General features: G+C 38.5%; 1 protein-coding gene across 1 annotated transcript in view; it reads right to left on the bottom strand.

Annotated features, from left to right (window-relative positions):
• The window catches only part of PIP5K1B (phosphatidylinositol-4-phosphate 5-kinase type 1 beta), a 78,848-nt gene extending 64,033 nt beyond the window's left edge, over positions 1-14,815 (bottom strand). Inside the window, exons 1-2 of the mRNA XM_026866348.1 lie at positions 14,732-14,815; positions 14,042-14,123 (exon numbers count right to left, since the gene is read on the bottom strand). Coding sequence (XP_026722149.1) covers positions 14,042-14,110 — 69 coding nt within the window. The 5' untranslated portion in view covers positions 14,111-14,123; positions 14,732-14,815. The remainder of the gene's footprint in view (positions 1-14,041; positions 14,124-14,731) is intronic.
• Positions 14,816-19,683: the final 4,868 nt, after the last annotated feature.

Below are 19,683 nucleotides of genomic sequence, written 5' to 3'. Positions count from 1 at the left end.
CTTAAATTCAATGAACAGGACTTGCAGGGGAGAGCAGGGTTAAAAAGGACAGTGCCAAATTGTGAGGGATAATGTATATACATAAATTGAGACCATCTCTGAAACTTTCTCATGCTGACTAGACAATCCTGTTGTATGGATAAAAAATGGCAGAACTGAAACAAAGCAAGAAATTAGTTAACAAAGGAATTCTTAAGAAAAATGGAAGGAGTGAATAAAGAAAACCACTGGGAAGGGAAAGAAGGCTATCAGGAAGGGAGTGTCTTTCCTTGGCATGGTGTATTTTCACCAGTTTGCAGATACAATTTTGGTGTCTTTTTTCAGGTTTTACCTCCCATCCAAAGAAGCAAGTGACTGTATCAGCAGAAGCAAAGAACACCAGAAATTTCATGGTCAGAACTACTTCAGCACTTCAACAAAAACATTTCAGGAGTGGGAATTACATAAGAAAGGGTTCAAGTACACAAAACTACTCTTGTTATACTTCTCAGAACCGCACATGCTAGACTGACTGCTTATTTTTATAAGACAGAGATGTGTAACTCCCGAATAATTAAGACTGCACACCAAGCAGAATTGCACTTGCGTAACAGTTTAGAACAGACAGTTTGGTAGGAACAAACACCACCATCATTCTTCGACTGCTACTTTGACTATTAAAAAGATTTGGCTTTTTGTCAAAGATTCACATTTTTCTTTCCTTGAAAGGCCTGTATTCATGAATGATTAATGCTCAACAAAAGCATAATTATGTAACTTTGATCAAACCAGTGCACATACAAATAGAGTTTCTGCTTCATAGCTGGATGTCCGTCTTGTTCACTGTCACAGCAAGGAACTATGTCTCAAAGAGCAGCAGATAGCACAATGTTATATTTAATTAACAAGAAAGAACAGGCCATTAAAAAAAAAAAAAACAAAACACAAACCTCAAACAAAAAAAACAAGGCAGGTAACCGGGCAATATGATTTCAAGAGGAGAACTCCATCACCTTTCAAGCTCATAAACAGTTTCTGTAATATTTCTGCAAATTCAAAAGAAGACCTACAGTCTCTGGAGGGCAAAATGTAAGGCCTTCTACTAGTATGGTGCAGATCTTACCTACAAGGTTACCTTTTTGCTAATTTCCACTCCTATTCAAGAGTGCCATTAGTAACCACCCATCCTTTCTGCATCAATCACAGCAATGGGTTTAACAGAAAAGTAATGTTATGAAATCATTCAGGATACTTTAACAACTGTTTTAAAACAAATTGATAGCAGTTACAGAATGCTGAATGCAACTGCTGGCCCAAAATCAATCATTTGTGAACTACTGGTACAAGTTAACCCCCAAAAAAGGCTGGTCACCCAATATCCCCCTAGTAAATGACGGTTTTGTTTGTCACAAGCCTTAAAATAAAACCAACCTTGGAATTTGTCTCAATACAAACACTTGTCTTGGTCTAACTTCATTATTATTATTTTGTGACTCAGAACAGAATCCAAGGAAGAATTAAAAAAGCTGCTCCTCAAGCCTCAAGGGAAATGTTCTTGATTCATCCACTGAATTACTACAAAAATGTATTTATTGGAATCTACAAATGCAAAAATCATGCTTTCTCATGCATTTTTCCTTACTCATGCACCTCTTTCAATGCCCATGAATGCAGGAAAATCTAGTTTCAAACCTAAGTCCCTTACTTCTTTCAATTCTTCTTGAATACCGCCCTGCTGTAAGGCAAGCAGTAAAATTCAGCAACTTTCTGTGCCCTGAGTTCTCTCCTTTAGAGGCTGAAATAATTTTTTCTTCCTATTAGTTTCATGTAGAGGTTCAGAAAGTGGCTCTAAGTCCATGCATCAGCTGTAACTGTACAGCTAACAGTATACAATGACTGTACAGTAACTCTTGGATCACTTAACCTGTTACCATCACCTTCTGAAGCTCTAAGAAATGAAAGGATGAGAATAATCAGCAGGATAAACAACTTCAGCTGATTAATTTTAGACTATGAAACTAATTGGATTTGCAGCAAATGGTGCGCACTGTGACAACTGTCTTTGCTACCTAAAGGGACACAGCAAAGCAAAAGTTTTATTATCCTCCTTCTGCTGATTAGGGTATTACTGTCTACTGCACAGGTGCTTCAGTGTTTTTTGTACTGACAATGAAGACAGAAATCTATTTTAAAATATTGTCAGTTTCAGACTGAAACAATAAAAGGTATTTATTTATTTGCTCTGATACTGTGGATCCTAATGTGCCAAGCCAGGATCTGTCCGCCTTGGAAACATGTAACAGCATGAACTTGAATGTAGGCACACAACCTCATCTCTCTCAGACCAACCAAGGTCTTACTAACTTACACTAATATTCACTTCCAACGCTTGAAAAGGACAAACCTGCTCTTTTGTCTCCAGCCCTCCAAATCTATGCATTGGTACTCTTTTCACTGTGCCAGCAACAGTTTCTGTGACCAGCCAACCAGTTACAAAAAGCTGATTAAAGTTTTCAACAAAAAGGAGTTCCCTGATTCACACAAGCACTGTCAGCCACCCAGATGTTGTGGTGCAATTCTTACCCCTCCCTGCCCAGCCACAAGATGCTAGGTGTGATTCCATCCACATCCCCCGCCCCCAACTATACACCAATCTGTGGAGATAACAACGTTAATGAGCCTGGATCCTGCCCCTCCTGATTGCTCTAGACACTTAAAATGGCCCGGCACACCTGTGCCTGGGATGTGGTCAGATGGAACAATAATAGTCGCATGTTCATCGAATTCTTGTGCAACTGCCAGAAGGCAACAGAAAGTATCTGACAAAAGTCAATTATCTTGGACCCTATAAACTGCAAACACCAGAGAGACCCTTTGAGCTCTCCTGGATCGCAGCGGGCCTGTGACCAGCATCTCCCCTGAGCTGGGATGCCTCTCAGGTACCAAAACCCTTAAGGCAGAAGGCCAGGGCGAAGTCCACCCTCTCAAGCCTCAGTTATCGTCCACTGAGGAATGCCAAGGCATTGTGAGTATTTGCTTATCTAAACTGGAGAGGGAAATTTTCTTTGAGCTAGCTTCTATTTCACACGTTCTTCCTGTTTATTGGGTGGGGGGGGGTACGTACCCTTGTCCTTGTTCCTGTGTGTGTTTGTCCTTTTGTGTTGATTTTACTGAATCCAAACACCTTTTTTCTCTGTGTATATGTCTGGTTTGTGTATGTCCATGTGTGTGTATATATATATATATAAAAATAAAAATTAACATACCATTAAGTTAGAGTGAATTTTGTCATTTTAGAATCTATGTCACTTTTCTTCCTGAATTATATTGTATTGATAAATTGCTGTAGTTATTAATAAATCTAGATTTCTTACTAAATCATTACCATATCAATACTTTCGTTCACAACACCAGATGAATAAAATAATTATCAAGCCCTCATAGCATAAACCAAATTGGATAGTGCTTACGTTTGTCTTTCTACTGGCTGCAGGAGAACAAGTGAAGCTTGAACCAAGCAAAAAGCCTTCTTCCTCAAAATTAATGTGTCATCACCTCCTAAACACATCTCAATGGACACTGAATTTATGCTAGCTCAGTGCTTTGTGCCACATGGTCAGCACACTCTTGTCTTTGTAGTCAGACCTCTGGACTTCTCTTCAAACCACAACAAGAATCAACTAGCATTTCTCCTCACTCTAGGTTTTCAACAGAAGTTAGTTCAGGAGAGAAAATCAAGACTTTGACACAAATTCAGGATAAACTGTACCTTAAATAGATATTGAGAAGGAAAGCATGAAACTGCATAATTAAGTAAAATCTGAATTGCAGTTCCTGCACCCATGCAAACAGAAATTGCACATTCCCTGTACTACTGCCCCAGAGTGCCAGTATTCCAAAGTAGGTATGGCCATTTCTCTTCCACCTCCCATCAGCTGCCTGTTAAATGGAAAGAGAGATGCATTTCAGGAAGAGAGATACTGGAGATAAAGTGCTCCAGCAGAAGTCCCACAGTTTCTAAACTGTTGAGGCAAAAAGCCTCTCTACAGTTTTGTCCCTGCATATAAAAGTTTTAAGTCGTCTTCATTCTGATGGAACATACCTTTGCCACTTTTTGTCAAAAGCAACTATATATTTTCTCTGTATTTGTCACACAATGTTGCTAAAAGGTCTGTAGAGATGAAAAATTATATGCAGAATCATAAAGCATAACAGGTTTCAGGATGTAAACAGAATACAATACAGAACACAGGTATATAGAATATCTATATCACCCATAAGTATTTTAACACTAGATGTGCTGTCTCATGAATTACTGTTCTCTATAGACAGGTCTTCCACTTGCTCTGCATCAGGCCAAGCTGAAATCCTTTTGCAGATTAGCAAAATAAAGGAGGATTTAAATCCTTTCAAATCAGATACTAAATTTGCGCATGATCCCACAAATGTCCTAAGTAGGATTTTAACACTGCTTTTCTTACAGATAATTGCATTCAGGCTTGTTCTGTAAAATTTAGATTTATTATTTTCAGAACACAAAAGTGTTAATCAAACACATAATGTATGTAAAGGCAGTTTACATTCAGGTAACAAAAAAACAACTGAAGCTATTTAACAACTGTGCAAGTTAGGGACAAGGCTACTGAAAGGATTGGAAAAGTCTATCCTTTAAAAAAAAAAAGGAAAAAAATCCAGGAATGACAGAAATATAAGTACTAAAGTTCAAGGAAGTATATTATACATTGCCAAATCATTACTTCCATCAGAGTGTGAAGGTTGTAAATGGCTAGCAAACCTAACCAACCACTTATGCAACAGCAAAGGACAGGTTCTGAGCACACAGTGTACAAAGACTTCAGATAATGGTAAACAGGTTTATTCTTTTAAACAAGGTTTCTTGTACTAATGACAGAAAACATACTGTTTAACAAACCATGAGCAGAGAGGAACTAAGCAGAATGCAGGCTTCATTAATTTAATAGAAGTTCCCCTCTACTTTCATTCACAAAGTCATTTTCCCATTCTTTTAAGACTCAATGGTTCTTTGCCAAATCTTTCTGCATTCCCCACAGCTCATGAAAAATACAACTCTAACATTTTTGCCTTCTTTAAAAGTAGACATCCTAGGGATGCCCTTTAGGACTGTACGGATGTAAACTTTGTCCTTGTTTATCTGTTCTCCCTTTTTATAACTAATTTTATCGCAGCTGAAGTTTGGCCTATGAACATTCTGGGGCAAAGACGGTGACTCTTCCAGAAGACAGCTGCTTTATTGCAGGTGCTATAAAGCAATGAAAAAAAAAATAATTAACTCTGCCTAAGCAACTCTACCTCATTATCACTCTGGAAGGCAAGATGATGTTTGCTTTCTTCCACCCCCTGAACTACTGACATTCAAACAGGTTTTAAAATCTGACTAATGAAATTGTTTACCACAGTTCTGTGTAAGAGATGAGGGAAAAAAAGGCATATGAGCAGAAGCCACCACTGATAAACACAACCATGCTTCCCATAACATTGCTACCATTAGTTCATTTCATTTTACTACTGTCTGTGGAGAAGACTTCTCTCATCTCCCTCACCAGCCCACTCTGTTGCTTGGTAGGTCTTAATGATAGATGCCTTTCTGCAGGCCTCTTCAGCAAAGATAAAAAAAAGAAATCCACAGGGTCTCACTTGGTCAGAATTACTCAAGCCACATAAATTAGGCCAGATGTGAATCTTCTATTACAAGTAAGCATTTGTTCCTTAATTATACTGGTTACACTGAGTACCAGGCATATACACACACTATCACTCCCATGCAGACAGAACTTATCTTTGCCAGACTCCTGCAAATGTACTAAGCATCCATAAATTGTATAAACCCTTAAGACAAACCACCTCAGGCAGAGCGCCTGTAGAAAAAACAGTAGGTCTTCTTCAAACAACATTTAAAGAGAGCTCTCTATGAACATTAGGAAGTTGTAATTAGATTCAAGATGCGTACGTGACTATTGCCTAGTCCACTGCTTCTGCACTAGGCTCTCCCTTTGAGTGAGGGCTGAGCTTACAGTCCCATTGAAACAACACTTCTTGCAGCTGCTTCTGTTGAAGCTTCTGGAGGTGGCTACCCCATCTCAACATGCTGTCTGCACCTGCCACATCTGAGCTACCAATTTACTTTTAAATTAAATCACAAACAGGGCCATAAAGTTACTAGAAAATCCCACTGACTGAACTAGTATTACTGTTTCTCCACATTTTGTAACCATGGGTCACAGCCACAGTACTCCTTCACTCTTCCTTCAGTTCACACTGGATTTCTCTCAATCAAATATTTGCCCAGCTGCTGCAGGCCACTCTTCATGAGGCTGGACTTCTACCCATCATCCTCACTTTTGGATCTTGCTGCTGGGTTGGGGGATGGGTCTGGGGTGTGAACGGATTATTACTAAGTTGTTCTTTCTTCCTACAGAACAAAATGACCTTAGTGCCCCTAGTCTGCTTTGCAAGAAGAAGCTGTCACCTCCAGAGGAAAACTATGCAATGTTTTTCTTATAATAAGGCAATCTATAACTCAAAATAATGAGAAAGATATATAGGTATTTATTTGTACAATGCAGATGTAATTAGAAATGGTCTCATAGACCTAGGAAAATAAAAGTCTGCAAAAAAGAGTAAAAATATCCAGGGTGTATCTCTTCTTTCAGAAAGCTGAAATTATACTAATCTATCACATGTTCTTTTGTCATTCTTCTTTGCACCCTAGAGTGATGCCTCAGTAGAAACTAATGCAGCACTACATGCAGCTCTATATAACACTGGCTGTGCTTTCTAAATGATATATACCAACAGCTGTGCTATTAAAATATAAACAGTAGACCTTATCTTTTCCTGGCATACTATGCTGAACCCTAGCATCAGTGCTAGATCATTAAACAAACGCAACTGATAATATTGCATTTTTTTTCTTCTTTATATAATTACTATTCACAGTTGGTGAAAATAGATTTCTTGTAGTTCTGTCAATAATTTACAGAAGATTGTCGGGATGCTCTCCCAGGAAACAGTTGTATCTTCACATTAGAATCCTCCAGCTCAACTGCTATCAAAATTATTTTCTGACCTAACCTGAATCTTATCTCCCTTAATTTTCCAAAATTGGTTTCAAGTGACTCCATGGCTTTCAATTCATTTTTCCTCCATTTCAAAACATTTATGACTAAGTTTCATGAGTCGCCATGAATCCAAGGGCTTCGGTTCTTTTCTCTATCTTTCTGTAATAAACTATTGTAACTAATTTGCTAAGTTAAGCAAGGCGGGTACGGTACGCTTGAATGATCTATAAATGTTAAACCATACTATCCTGCTGTCTAAAGTATTGTAAAAATAGAATATGGTACCCTGTGTGGGTTTTGAAATTATTTGTGATTACTATAACCTATATTACAATGAATGTTTGAATATATATATATGGATAAAATATAAGGTATGCCATTCGGTTGGAAAAATGTAACTGCTTCTCGAAAACCTCATCACCTAGAGCTGATAGGCAACCCGCTTCTCGGAAACCTCATCACCTAGAGCTGATAGGTAACCCGCTTCTCGGAAACCTCATCACCTAGAGATAACATGTAACTGCTGCTTGAAGAAAAGCCCACCAAAAGATGGGATCATGAGGCTTTTAAATGATCCAATAGGAGAAAAGCCCAAGAGACCAAGGCTTCAAGACTTTCAAAAGATCCAATGGAGAAAGAGCAGGACAATCATCTGATGAGAGAGGATTGGTTAAGACAGTGGTACAGGAGTATTAAAGATGCTGCTTTTTAGAACTCGGTGTGTGTCTTGGTGGAGCGGAGACTCCCCGCACACCCAGTGCTGCTTTGTCTATTGTTTTTCACCCTAAATCAATTGAACATTTTAAATAAATCAATTGATCTTTTTTTTATATATTTTTTTTTTTTTTTAAATTGGCTCGTTTGATAATAACATTTCGAAGAAAAAGAATTTGAGACCTGTAATTTTGGTAGTAGCCACTGCTCCAGGCAAAGACACTAAAGACAATCATTTTAGTATCTTTGCAGATGTACAAAGTGCTCAAAAGTCTGCCATTGAAAACATAGGTCCCAGTGCAGAAAAAACTCCAGTAGCAAAGTTTCAATGTCTGCAAGAATAAGTACCCCATGTACAAACATCAGAAACAGGGCATAAACAAACGCCAAAAGTGATGCAGCAATGCTGCTCATACATGTTTGCAATAGCTACCGGGTTTTCTTTATCCAGGAAAACTCCCTTTGCTCCTGGGCAAAGTGACTTACACTTATGATACCCAGTTTTGAACAGGTTATGTTAAGCACCTGTAATATCCAGAGAAAAAGAGACGCAAGATATGCAATAATGAGAGACAAAGTCTAATCCTATACATGTGTGGCAGCCTTCAGATTACAAGTAGAGATTTTAATAATCTAGTAGCAGGTTTCTGCAACTGTAGTATATTTATCTGCTTTGTATTCTGGTGTGATTTTCTTCTACACACGTAATATGCTTTTACAGATCTGTGTGCCACTCTTGTCATCATCCTAGTATTAAGCATCAGGATGCTACTGAAATCTGTTTTGTCAGGAAGCAGATTTAGGGACTACTGTGTGATTGATTACATCACAATGCAAAAGCTGCATGTGTGTCAGCAGCTTCTCACAACAGAGTCTCCAAAATACCAGGAGGAAACGAAAAAAAAGTGGCTATTGCATACTCCAGATTTCAGTGACAAGACTGTGATGGATATCCAAGAGAAGCCACAGTCTCGTGACTGTACAAATATCTGTGAAGTTTCTCTTCCATTAACCAAGTTCTTTGATTAAAGCAACTGATTTTTTTTAGGTAATATTCACACTGTAAACTTAGTAACTTCTTGAAATTTACAGATACAGAGAAAAAAAAAAGATGGAGTTTCAGAAATTATAACTCTTGAAGCAAATGACTGCAGCTGAACAGCCCAAAAGGCCCATCTTAAGTAACACCATTTTAAAGAGAGAATATGCAAGAGAAGGTTGTGGTTTTCAAAAGGAAAAAAAAAAAAAAAAAAAAAAAAAAGGTTGGCTAAATAATATTAGACAATTAAAAAGCAGAAGAGCATTTATGTCAAACTACAATGACAGAAAAACTAAAAGCTACAAAAAATTTAAAAATCAGAACTGAATGAAGAAGCATAATTCATAATAAAACAAAAAACATGCCACTGCCTTCGTCTAGTTATGCATTTCAGAGTCTGAAAGGATGCTGCAGCAATGCTCATGCAAGGCCTCACACAAAGTTTTAGTAATGTAAGACATTTTCTTGGAGCTCCAAGCTGTTTACCATTCATGCGGCTGGCAAGTCAGATTTTCTTTTGCCAGGGAAGTGGACCAAAATTTGACTGTTGTAGGAAATTGAAGAAATGCAGATTAAGTAATTCACATAACGATGTCACCTACCTCTATTTCAGCTGAGTTGAACAAAATCATAAAGAAAACACTGGAAGAATCTAAAGTCTCATAAATGCAACTGATAGGCCTACAGACCACTTACTATTCTGGAAAGCTTTATCCTGGATGAAGTCAGAGATGCTCTCCTGGAGAAAGTTCATTTTTACGTGACTGAGGTGAACTTAAAAACAGTGAAAAAGCCACTGCTTCAGATGTTTGTATTATATGAATAGCTCATATAACTAATCTACATAGATTCAGGATAATTTAGAACGTATTGCTACTGCACAGCAAAGATATTAGAGGTTAGAAATAAACTTTTCCATTATGAACAAGATTCTGTTTTCCCCCAGGATGAATAGACAAGTAATCCCTTTGGGAATTCTCCCAAGGCCAAACTATGCTTAAGAGTTACAGCAAGCCAAAATACACTTGATGCATACACACAGAGAAAAGACAAGCACATTTTGAGGATTACTCATTTTCACCAGTGAATGATTCAGAAGTTGTTCTAAGCATAGAGCTAGAAATTAATTTATCACCTTAACTAGCCCTCAGAGATGAGGCTGCCCTAGATGAGAACATCACCCTGAACAGTGCACACCCTGACATGAACAGCATGCAAAAGGCAAATTTACAGAATGAAGTGGGAGAAACAGAAGGAGGAGTGGATTAATCAGTCTTTAGTTCCCACTCACTCTCCATCTACTGCAGCAACTGAGTCGCATGTCACAAGGTGCAACTGCAGCTCTATGTCCCTTCCACATTAGTTAGTCCAGTTCAGCTCCTACTCAATGTAGTACCTACATCACCAGCTCAAGTCTTTAGAAGTAAGGAGGAATGAATGACAACGAAAATAATGCTGAGGTTTTCTGAATGCCCCAGAGGAAGAGTGTGTTTCTTCAAGCAGACATTAGAAAACGATTTGTCTTCTGACGGAAATGGGTTTTAGTAAGATATCATTCATCTCTATATCAATGGGACAGACTGTATTGGCTAGGGTAAATAGTTTCATTTACACTAGATAAAAACCACCCTTACCTCCAAGACAAAAATATTGATTTTTTTACACTTGCATAAACCAGATTGATTAAAAAAAAAAAAAAAAAAAGTTATTTGAAACTATTTTCTCCAATTTTCTCACAGGTTTCTCTTATGAGATAATTCACAATTCTCAATAAGGGATATTTACATTTCCAGATCAAGCAACTAAAACATTGTTTAGTATATATTGATTAGTTATGTTTATTTCTCATTGGATCTGGCACAAGTAAAATGCCTCTAAAGCCAATACATTTTTTTTTTCTCTTACGAGTCATTAGATTTTACATCACAAAGTAGATGTTTTCCATGCACCACTTTTCCTGCTTGTATGTAATTTACATTCATATACATATATATGACTGAAGCCTCACAGACATAATCTTTGCATGCTATTAAAGATGAATGGATGCAAGACATAATTAAGCAAAACACAAAATTGTTTAAAACAAAAGGCTATTTTGATTTTTAAATCAGGTTGAGGATTGTTCCCACTCACCCCCTACCCCATACAAGGAAAATGTAACCTTTCAGCAGGGCAGTATCAATGCATCTGTTATTCCTAGAGGTTTCATTTTATTTTGGGTGTTATAGACATTCCAGCATGCATCTGAGTATGATGTGCTTTTTCCCCACAAAGTGACTGCAGCTCCTGAACCATCAAGCCCACTTACAATTGCTGGGAGAGGATAAAGAGGCCTATTGGCATTTTGCTTTGTGAGAAGAGCCCATGTAAGACTTTTAAGTTAAGACCAAAGCACACAGCTCGTAACAGAATTAATACCGCCAAATCCTCATGTGGAAGTAGTGGGTCCCACAACAGGAGATGATGGCAGGATGGCATTAACTCCTCCTTCACTAATCTCTCTCCTTTGCAAGGGTGACCTTTTACCTGGGGTGGGGTTGAGACAGGATCTGTCATCACATTTTGAGATTATTATCTCCCAGAATTATCACTAGAAATCCCTTGAATTACCCACATAAAAATTGACATTGTGGAACCTTTCTAATGTCTGTGTTTCTGAAGTACATGCTAGTTACTCATTCGGCTTCCAGATATACCATTGCTCCATTTAAACTTTCCATGCCCACATCTCATGACAAAATTTCTTCAGCTACCAGAACTTTTCAGGGGACCACATCACTGGTAAGAATATTTCAGGTCAAAGTTACACACCAGTATCATAGGTGCCATGCCATACAGCCCTTCATAAATTTAGTCCCATCTTAACAGCAGTTATACAGCTGCCTTTGTGCTATACATTAGAGGTCAAAGCAGAGCAGAGTAAAAAAACAGAAGTGCCACAATTCAAGCCAAAGTACTGTCCTCTGCTTTTCTAGGCTGAAAAGCACAAGCTTCTTCAACTTTATTATGGTGGGTTTTTTTAAAAAAAACAAAAGAGGAAGTGAAGCCTCTGAGCAATGAGAATGGGTTAGCTAGCACAGTCTGACTTCTGAACTACACAAATATCTTGCCTCCGAAGTGTTTCCATTGTGATCAATGGGCAGTGGTAGATAGGAAGAGGAACTGCCCAAGTAGCTGAAAAAGTACCAGCTGAGGAAACAAGCTCTTCCACAGCCCAGATTTGTGAAGGAAGTCACAGGACAGAACTGCAAGTATTTTCCAGCCAAATAAAGCAAGTGCTATAGTGCATGACTGGAGAACTGCAAATATGATATTTGTACAAAAGACTAGAGAAAATTGATGTAGGTAATAATAGACAGGATGGTCTTAACTGTAAACAAGACTTCAACAGAACAAGATCTTGTGAAAGTTACCTAAAAATATGTAATTAAATGGTAAATAGCGTGAAATGCCTCTTTCAAACACAGGTCTTGCCAGGCACACCCTTTAACTAACTTTCTAGACATATGCAATCGATTCCTTTGAAATTCTGTAAAAAATATGAAACAATGTTAAATGGAATATCTGAAGAAGGTGAGAATTAAGAGAAAGTGCAAATTTTGTAAGGACTTAAGGGGAGAGATACATTGTTAAAAGTGAAAGCATCAGGCAAAGACAGGTTACCCGTAAGCCCTGCATGGGTAAATTGTGTCATCAAAATTTATTAATTTTTTTATTAACTTTATCACAAAAAACAGGACCATAATGATATTTGGTGATAACACTAAACTATGGGGGCATATGTAACACAAGATCTTGAAGAAAGAACAACTGAGGGTGTAAGTATAAAAACCAGAATTAAAATGGCATAAGATCCAAGTACAGCCAACTGGTGACTGAATTCGAGATGATAGTCACTACGATCTCCCAGCGTAACGTGGTTGTGAATCCTAAATTTTGTCAGAGAAGTACATCCAGTAAATACATAGAAGAATTTGTGCCATGGTGAGAAGTCTTTACAAGGCTTCCTCTGGAATATTGTGAATTCAGAGTTGAACAGGAACACAGAAGAACATGTAAGATGACAGGGGGGAAGGGAAACTCACCCATGGTGGGACTACCAGGATTTGTCTTGTCTAGTCTAGCAATATAAAACTGCAAGTTTTTTCTTTCTTTCTCATATTAAAATTGTCAGGAACAATTCAGACTTCAATATTTTAAAGTCATAAACAGGAAACTGAACATAACCTGTATCTAAAAATGAAAAAAAAAAAGAAGAAGCATTTTCTCAACTATTATTTCATTTCTGAGAAATTTATCTGGAATGTTAAGGCCACCCAGATACTGAAAATGTATCTTTCAACAAAAGGGGCAGGAAAAGAAATAGCAGCTTATTACTGTCCTTGACTTTACCAGCAGTGCTGTAGGCAACACTCAGAAATTTAAAACTTTAAGCCATGATATATACTGTAGAAGCATGTGGATCTCTGTGCCAAATCACATAAATTTAGGAAAAAAAAAGATCACCACTTCTTTCATGTGATCTATCAAGAAAATGATCAAATCTGGCAGCTAACACTGTGGCTGTGTAAACATGTAGAGAAAAATGTGCACTTATAGCTCCCCTTAGTTATCAACGGTGCTAGGTGGACCTAAATAATGGTGGTCCCAGACAATCAGTGTCAGAAAAACAAAACCAAAACCAGTATCAGGTGCTGTTACAACATCTAAATAGCCCTACACAGCTGCTACTGTTGATGCATGCTCCTGCATTAAGTGTGTCTCTATTAAACAACATTGCTTTTTTAAAAAACAAAGCAAATAAAAAGTCTACTGTTTGGCAAAGCACTGAGGAGGTGGTAGGGTAGGTCTGTAGTCCAGACACATCACATAAGCATTCAAAGCACTTGGGAACTTACCATACTAAATTTCTGATGTGTTTATGCCCAGAGGTATATCTGATGCTAACAGCAAAGAATTTCCATCAATTTAGGAAGAATGTATACTTTAAAGCCGTACTGAACAAGTTTTCAACTGGTTAGCTCTGCAGCGCGTAGAAATGTGTTGCAATTTCACAGAAGGAATGAAGTACTTTCAAAAAATCCATGGAGCATGTTTTGCTTATTCTTATATTTAGTCAGTTCTGAGATACATTTCACACACACAGTAGGTCTGAACTACTAATATGAAAGGAAAAACATGCAGTGAAAAGGTGTTAAATCTTATTTACCTTTTTATACGTTTTCTCTTCATTTGGCTTTCCAGCAGTAACATCTCCATTTTCAGTAACAAACGACATCTAACAGCAGAAGCTTAAGTTAGAAACAAAGTAGTTGCTTTAGAAAAGTAAATGTTCAGAAAACATCCCATGTTATCCATTTTCTGCTATATTTAAACTTTTTAGAGAACAGCAAGTCACCAAGATCACTGACATGTAGGATATTCCTAGAACAATTTTCCAGGCAGACTAAGAGAACAGCACTGCCCAAGGTATACATCCAGCATGTAACAGATTCTACATGACTTTCTATTTCTTCTTCACACCAGTATGCAGGTCTTCAGGAAGACCTTGAGTGAAATCCTGCTCCTCAGCAGACTGCATGAGATAATCTTGAAAGGTACAGTGATGGGCAAAGCTATGAAGCTTGTGAGACAGATGTTCAGTAGCATGTCACAGAGGGTCAAGGCCTTTGGTTGCACTGACACACTGTATCTCCGCAAATGAGCAAGGAGGTATTTGACACTGCATTTTATCATGGCTGTAAAGCAATGCTAGATCAAGAATAAACCGCTAAATTAGATCACTTGGGTCAGACAATATAAGTGTGTCTGCCAAAGTGAATAAAACAAAAAGCTACAAGGACTTGTTTTAAATTCATTTTAGGTTTTGCCAATACTTTCATAATGGAAGTACACATACCATTAAAAACAACAGGGCAAGTCATCTGGAGCGGAGAGTGAAGATCAAGCCATTCATTGGTTTTGTTAATGTTTTCCAGAACCTATTAAAAGAAAAATATGTTTTCACTATGCCATTACAAATTTATATCTTGCAGAATAGCTTTAGCTTTCTTTTTTCTACTATTCTTCAACCCAAGCAAGAATCCAGCTATGAGTGATGCTTTTCAAGAATAATTTCAAATAAGTTGGGTCACTTAATGTACACAGAAACTAGCAGTATTACACAGGATAGAAGCAGTGCGGTCTAACTTCTTTTTGCCCTATATATTTCACTACTATGGCACAAACAACCCTACAGTAAAACATTTATGTAGAACAGCAGATATACATGGTCTGGAGTATTATGTAATTACATGCTCTCTTCCATGAGGACTTCAAAAATTAACTAAACTTTATAATCTCCACTCACTTGGGATAGCCCATATTTTAATTCCACCAAAGCCAAAAAGATAAGCAACAGGAGTGAAGGTTTAGAGGACTGTAAACTGAATAGTTGCAGATAACAAATAAACTGATTTTGGAAGTTTTCCATAATGACAGTCACTATCAGCATAAATTCTGCAAGTAGTTGTCTTGACATGAGCTATTTCATAGTTAAAATGGTTTGACTAAACTTATGAGAAAATATTACATAATCAGATATTATTTGATACTTCTTTGGAACCAGTTCTCTCTCCCATCTTCCACATCTGTTTTAAGCCATATCAGTAAAGCTATTCTCCAATTTAATTTCTCAAACACCCCACAACAACAACAAAAAAAATCTCATTTGTCTTTAATCAGTTAAAATAGCACCTGGTACATAACTAAAAATTTATTTTAAAAAGCCCAACTATTCCTAGGCCTCATTCACTGAACTTAATTTTCCAATAATCTGAAAAGTATACATTACACCACTAAGAAACCTTTTCACAAAATGCTTCAAGAGAGTATTTTCCTCCTCTTCAGAGAAGCAGACTATTAGTTGCACTTGAGACCAAGGAAAAAAAAAAAAAAAAAAAAAAAAAAAAAAAAAAAACTGAGAATAAAACAATGCCTCCTTAGAAAACTCTTCTAATGTTACATACTAGTGGTTTCCTACTGCAGCTAGCAACATTATTTACTATAGCCTTCACATAATTGTATATTAATCAATAATTCCTTTACTTGGATGTGCACTAGCACCATCCTACACATCAAACTCCTACTTAAAGGCAGCAACTCAGTTTTGACACCTTTTAAAACTGAGTGGTTTATCTAACTTACCTATATTCTCACATTCAATATTAATTAATACTGATCCATAATTTTAATCCTATCAAAACACAAACACAGACATCGAGAACTTCTGTTAAAACAGCTTTTGTAGGGAAAGAAATGTCATTTTAATCACTAGTAGGAAAAAGATGCTTAATCAACTGATTACTGGATAAAACCACAAAAAAAAAAAACCCAAATTGTTGTTCTCCACACACCCCCAAGACTATCGATATAATGTTCTACTACTCCCAAAACTTCCTGAAAAATTATCATACATACTCAGCAAAGAACAAATACGAATGCAACATGGGAACTTGTTTTCAGTAAGAAGTTAGCTGAAGAAAATGTTCATGCCAGACATGAAAGAAAACACCATTTCTTCCCAGCACAAATTATTCAAGAACACTCCATTCATGAGAAAATACATCCCTGTAATACTGCCAAGGATAGGAAAACAGACAAGATTCTAAGTTCAGTAATCCCCAAGTACAAAAAGTCATACACTATGAAGCATATAATTTTTTCCTATCTATCCAAGTTCATTTCATTCCTAGAGCATCTAAAATTATTTCAGTTCCTCATCTTTTGAGAAACAGCACACAGTTCTAAGTTAATTGTGATTGTGTTACACATGTTTCAAGAGCTTTGCTGTGAGAACTGTTTCCTATTCCATGCTAATAATTTTTTGCAAAGCAAGTATTACTTCATGTATTTTCTCCCTGATCTGCAGCTACTGAAATGGTACAGGGCACCTTCTCAACATGTCGTGCATAGCAAGAGCTACTGTCTCAATTCTGCTGAGGTTTAACAGTGCAAAGACAGATCATAACTTACAGTCTTGGACCCACTTCCAGGCTAAGCTACGGCCATTTATTTATTTATTTATTTATTACAACAGCAGGAAACTGCTGTAACTAAAGCACTGGATTTCTGCATGTATCTGACAAAGGACAGGCTCACAATAAAGTAAGAGGGGTTAAGAAAACATTTAGTCTGAAAGTAGTGTAGATATTCAGTAAAAGACTGGGCTATAATGACCTGCTGTTTAGCTTCTTAGACACCACATATCCTGCCTGATGACAAAAAAGAGAATCAAGGTCCTGTACAAATTTAAAGAGTATTTTTCCCAAATGCTCTTGAAGAGTCAGCATTTTGGTCATGTGTCTTATTTGCAGCAATATCTAGCATGACATGTTCAGTTCCTGAGACACAAGTCTACCCCCTGCAATTCCAACTTTCTGCTCAGAACATCTCCTTATCCTAAGTGTAGACTTCAAAGAATCACAGCTACACAACATGGTTCAATCTTTAAATGAAAAAAACCTGTGTTTTACAGTTTAGTTTCTCATACTGTAAGTCTTGAATTGTATGCATCTTAATGAACATAAACTGCAGTTTCCATGATTCTGGTGAAAAAGTGTATTTTCCTCTAAATGCTACAGGGGCACCTTTCTACTTTCTCTGACTAGCCAGAAGCCCACCGCATCAGCACTGCCCTGCCCACAACGCCCGGCCTGAGATTTGAGAACTGAGGTGACAGCAAATGGCGAACCCTCCTGAACAACTTCTCTTTTTTGTTCTTGAATTGCATTTTCCTTATATAGCAGAAATTCACCTTCTATTGACAGCGTAAGACATTCATTTTGCCAGACTATAAGTAAGCTATCTGTTTTTATACAACCTTGATTGCTTAGATCCAGCTCTCAGGAACTAACATTTCAAGTGACCTTTAGAATTCCCACCAACTTAAATGAAAACCAACATCAATGACAAATCCTGTTATACAGACCTTATGCATTAATTTATCCAATCAAAAATTAGTTCCACCTTCTGTCCTGGTTCAGCCAGGATAGAGTAAAGTTTTCCCCAGCAGAGAGAGAGGGGGAAGGGATCTCCAGCCGGGTTATTCATACCATGATGGCGTCAGGTCCAGGGGCGGAGCCTTTTCACTTTCTCTTCTGGTGTTGGTTTTTGCCATACACATGGCGGGTTTGCTCCTTGATCATTTAGCAGTATTTCTCTGTATATCTTTTGTCTTGTTCATGTTATTGCTGTTTATTGTTGTGACCATTGATACTGTTGTTATTCAGATTGTTCTATCACTCTGTTGTATTAAATTTCTTGTTATTTTAGCCGGGGTCTGTGTTTAATTTCCAACCTGACGGGCGCGGGTGGGGGAGGGGCAACGGCCACGTGCTCTCTCATCCCCGCAAAGATTAAACCTTGCACATTAAAAATTGGTGCCCAACGTGGGGCTCGACCCTGACCAGAGTGTGGTAGAGCAATCTGTTGGGTGTAATCTTTCTGTTTGTATTTGTGTTTGTTTGATAAGAAAATGTTTGCAATGCTGGCCCATTTGCTTGCGTGGGGGGGCTGGATTAACCCTTATATCCAGTGTATAATCCCAGTGGTGGTGTTTGTTATCAGTGGAAAATGTGCAAACGGTCTTATGTTGTTATACTGGCTATTGAATGCTTATGCTGCCTTTGTATCGCTGTGTGTGGGGGTGGGCCGGTACCTGTTTGCCGTTTGTTTTTTTGTTAGGGGTATCACCCCCTCTGTGGGTGAGCCAGGGGAAGAGATCCTCTCAGCTTTGGGGAGTTTTAACCATTCATGGAGCCCGCAGGCCAGTGTGATTGTGGCACAATGCCTTTTGAATGTCTGCCTGGTTTTCGGCTCTGACAACAGCAATGTCCGGAAACCTGCCCCGAGGCCAGATAATAGTGAGTGGCAAGGGGTGTGGGAAAAGATGGGCAAAGGCCTGAGTCGGTGGGCACCCCCAATGCTTTGGAACTTCACTCCTGAGCACTGAGAAGCTGATGGAGTGCTTAGAAAGGGTGTGTTACCAAGCTGGCAAAACCCAGGAGACACAAATCGCTGCAATGTGTTGGGGACTTGCCCATGCATACCGTGTCCTCTTTAATACCACCTGCTGCCCTCAAAGGGAAGAAAAGGCCACACAAACAATATCTGAACCAGAGAGCCAGGCAGAGCCAGTCTCAGTCGCCTCCACCAGCACACAGACTGAGCCAGAGAGCCAGGCAGTGCCAGTGTCAGTCACCCCGATACAGAAAACAAAATATACCAGAAAGTCTGTTCATGGAGTGAGGGATGAGGATGAGCCAGGCCCATCAGGGGAACAGGAGGAAGGACCAGAGGTGATTGTCCGATCTCTGTCCCCGACTGAGCTGCGAGATATGCGGAGAGATTTCAGCCGCCTGGGAGCTGAGCAGATTTGTACCTGGCTGCTCCGATGCTGGAACAATGGAGCCAGTGCTTTTGAAATGGAGGGGAGAGAGGCCAAGCAGCTGGGATCTTTGGCCAGGGATGATGGCATTGATAGGGAAATAGGGAAACAGGCTCAAACTCTCAGCCTTTGGAAGCGACTCCTGCTCAGTGTAAGGGAGAGGCACCCCTACAAGGATGATATCCTATGTCAGTTGGGCAAATGGACCAGCATTGAGAAGGGCATCCAGAACCTCATGGAACTGGCTGTGTTTGAGATGATCTATGGTGCTCTGAATGATGAGCAGTCACCCATGGACCCAGATCAGGCCCGTTGCACACACCTGATGTGGCGAAAGTTCCTGAAGAGTGCACCAGAAGCACACTCGAAAGCATTGGCAATAGTGTCCTGGTGGACAGACACCCACGCTCTAACAGTGGATGGAG

This window comes from Athene cunicularia, assembly GCF_003259725.1.
Source record: "Athene cunicularia isolate RWA chromosome Z unlocalized genomic scaffold, athCun1 chrZ_part2, whole genome shotgun sequence".
Lineage (NCBI taxonomy): Eukaryota > Metazoa > Chordata > Aves > Strigiformes > Strigidae > Athene > Athene cunicularia.
Note: the sequence above shows the minus strand (reverse complement) of the source record. Positions and strands in the feature narration are given on the sequence as shown.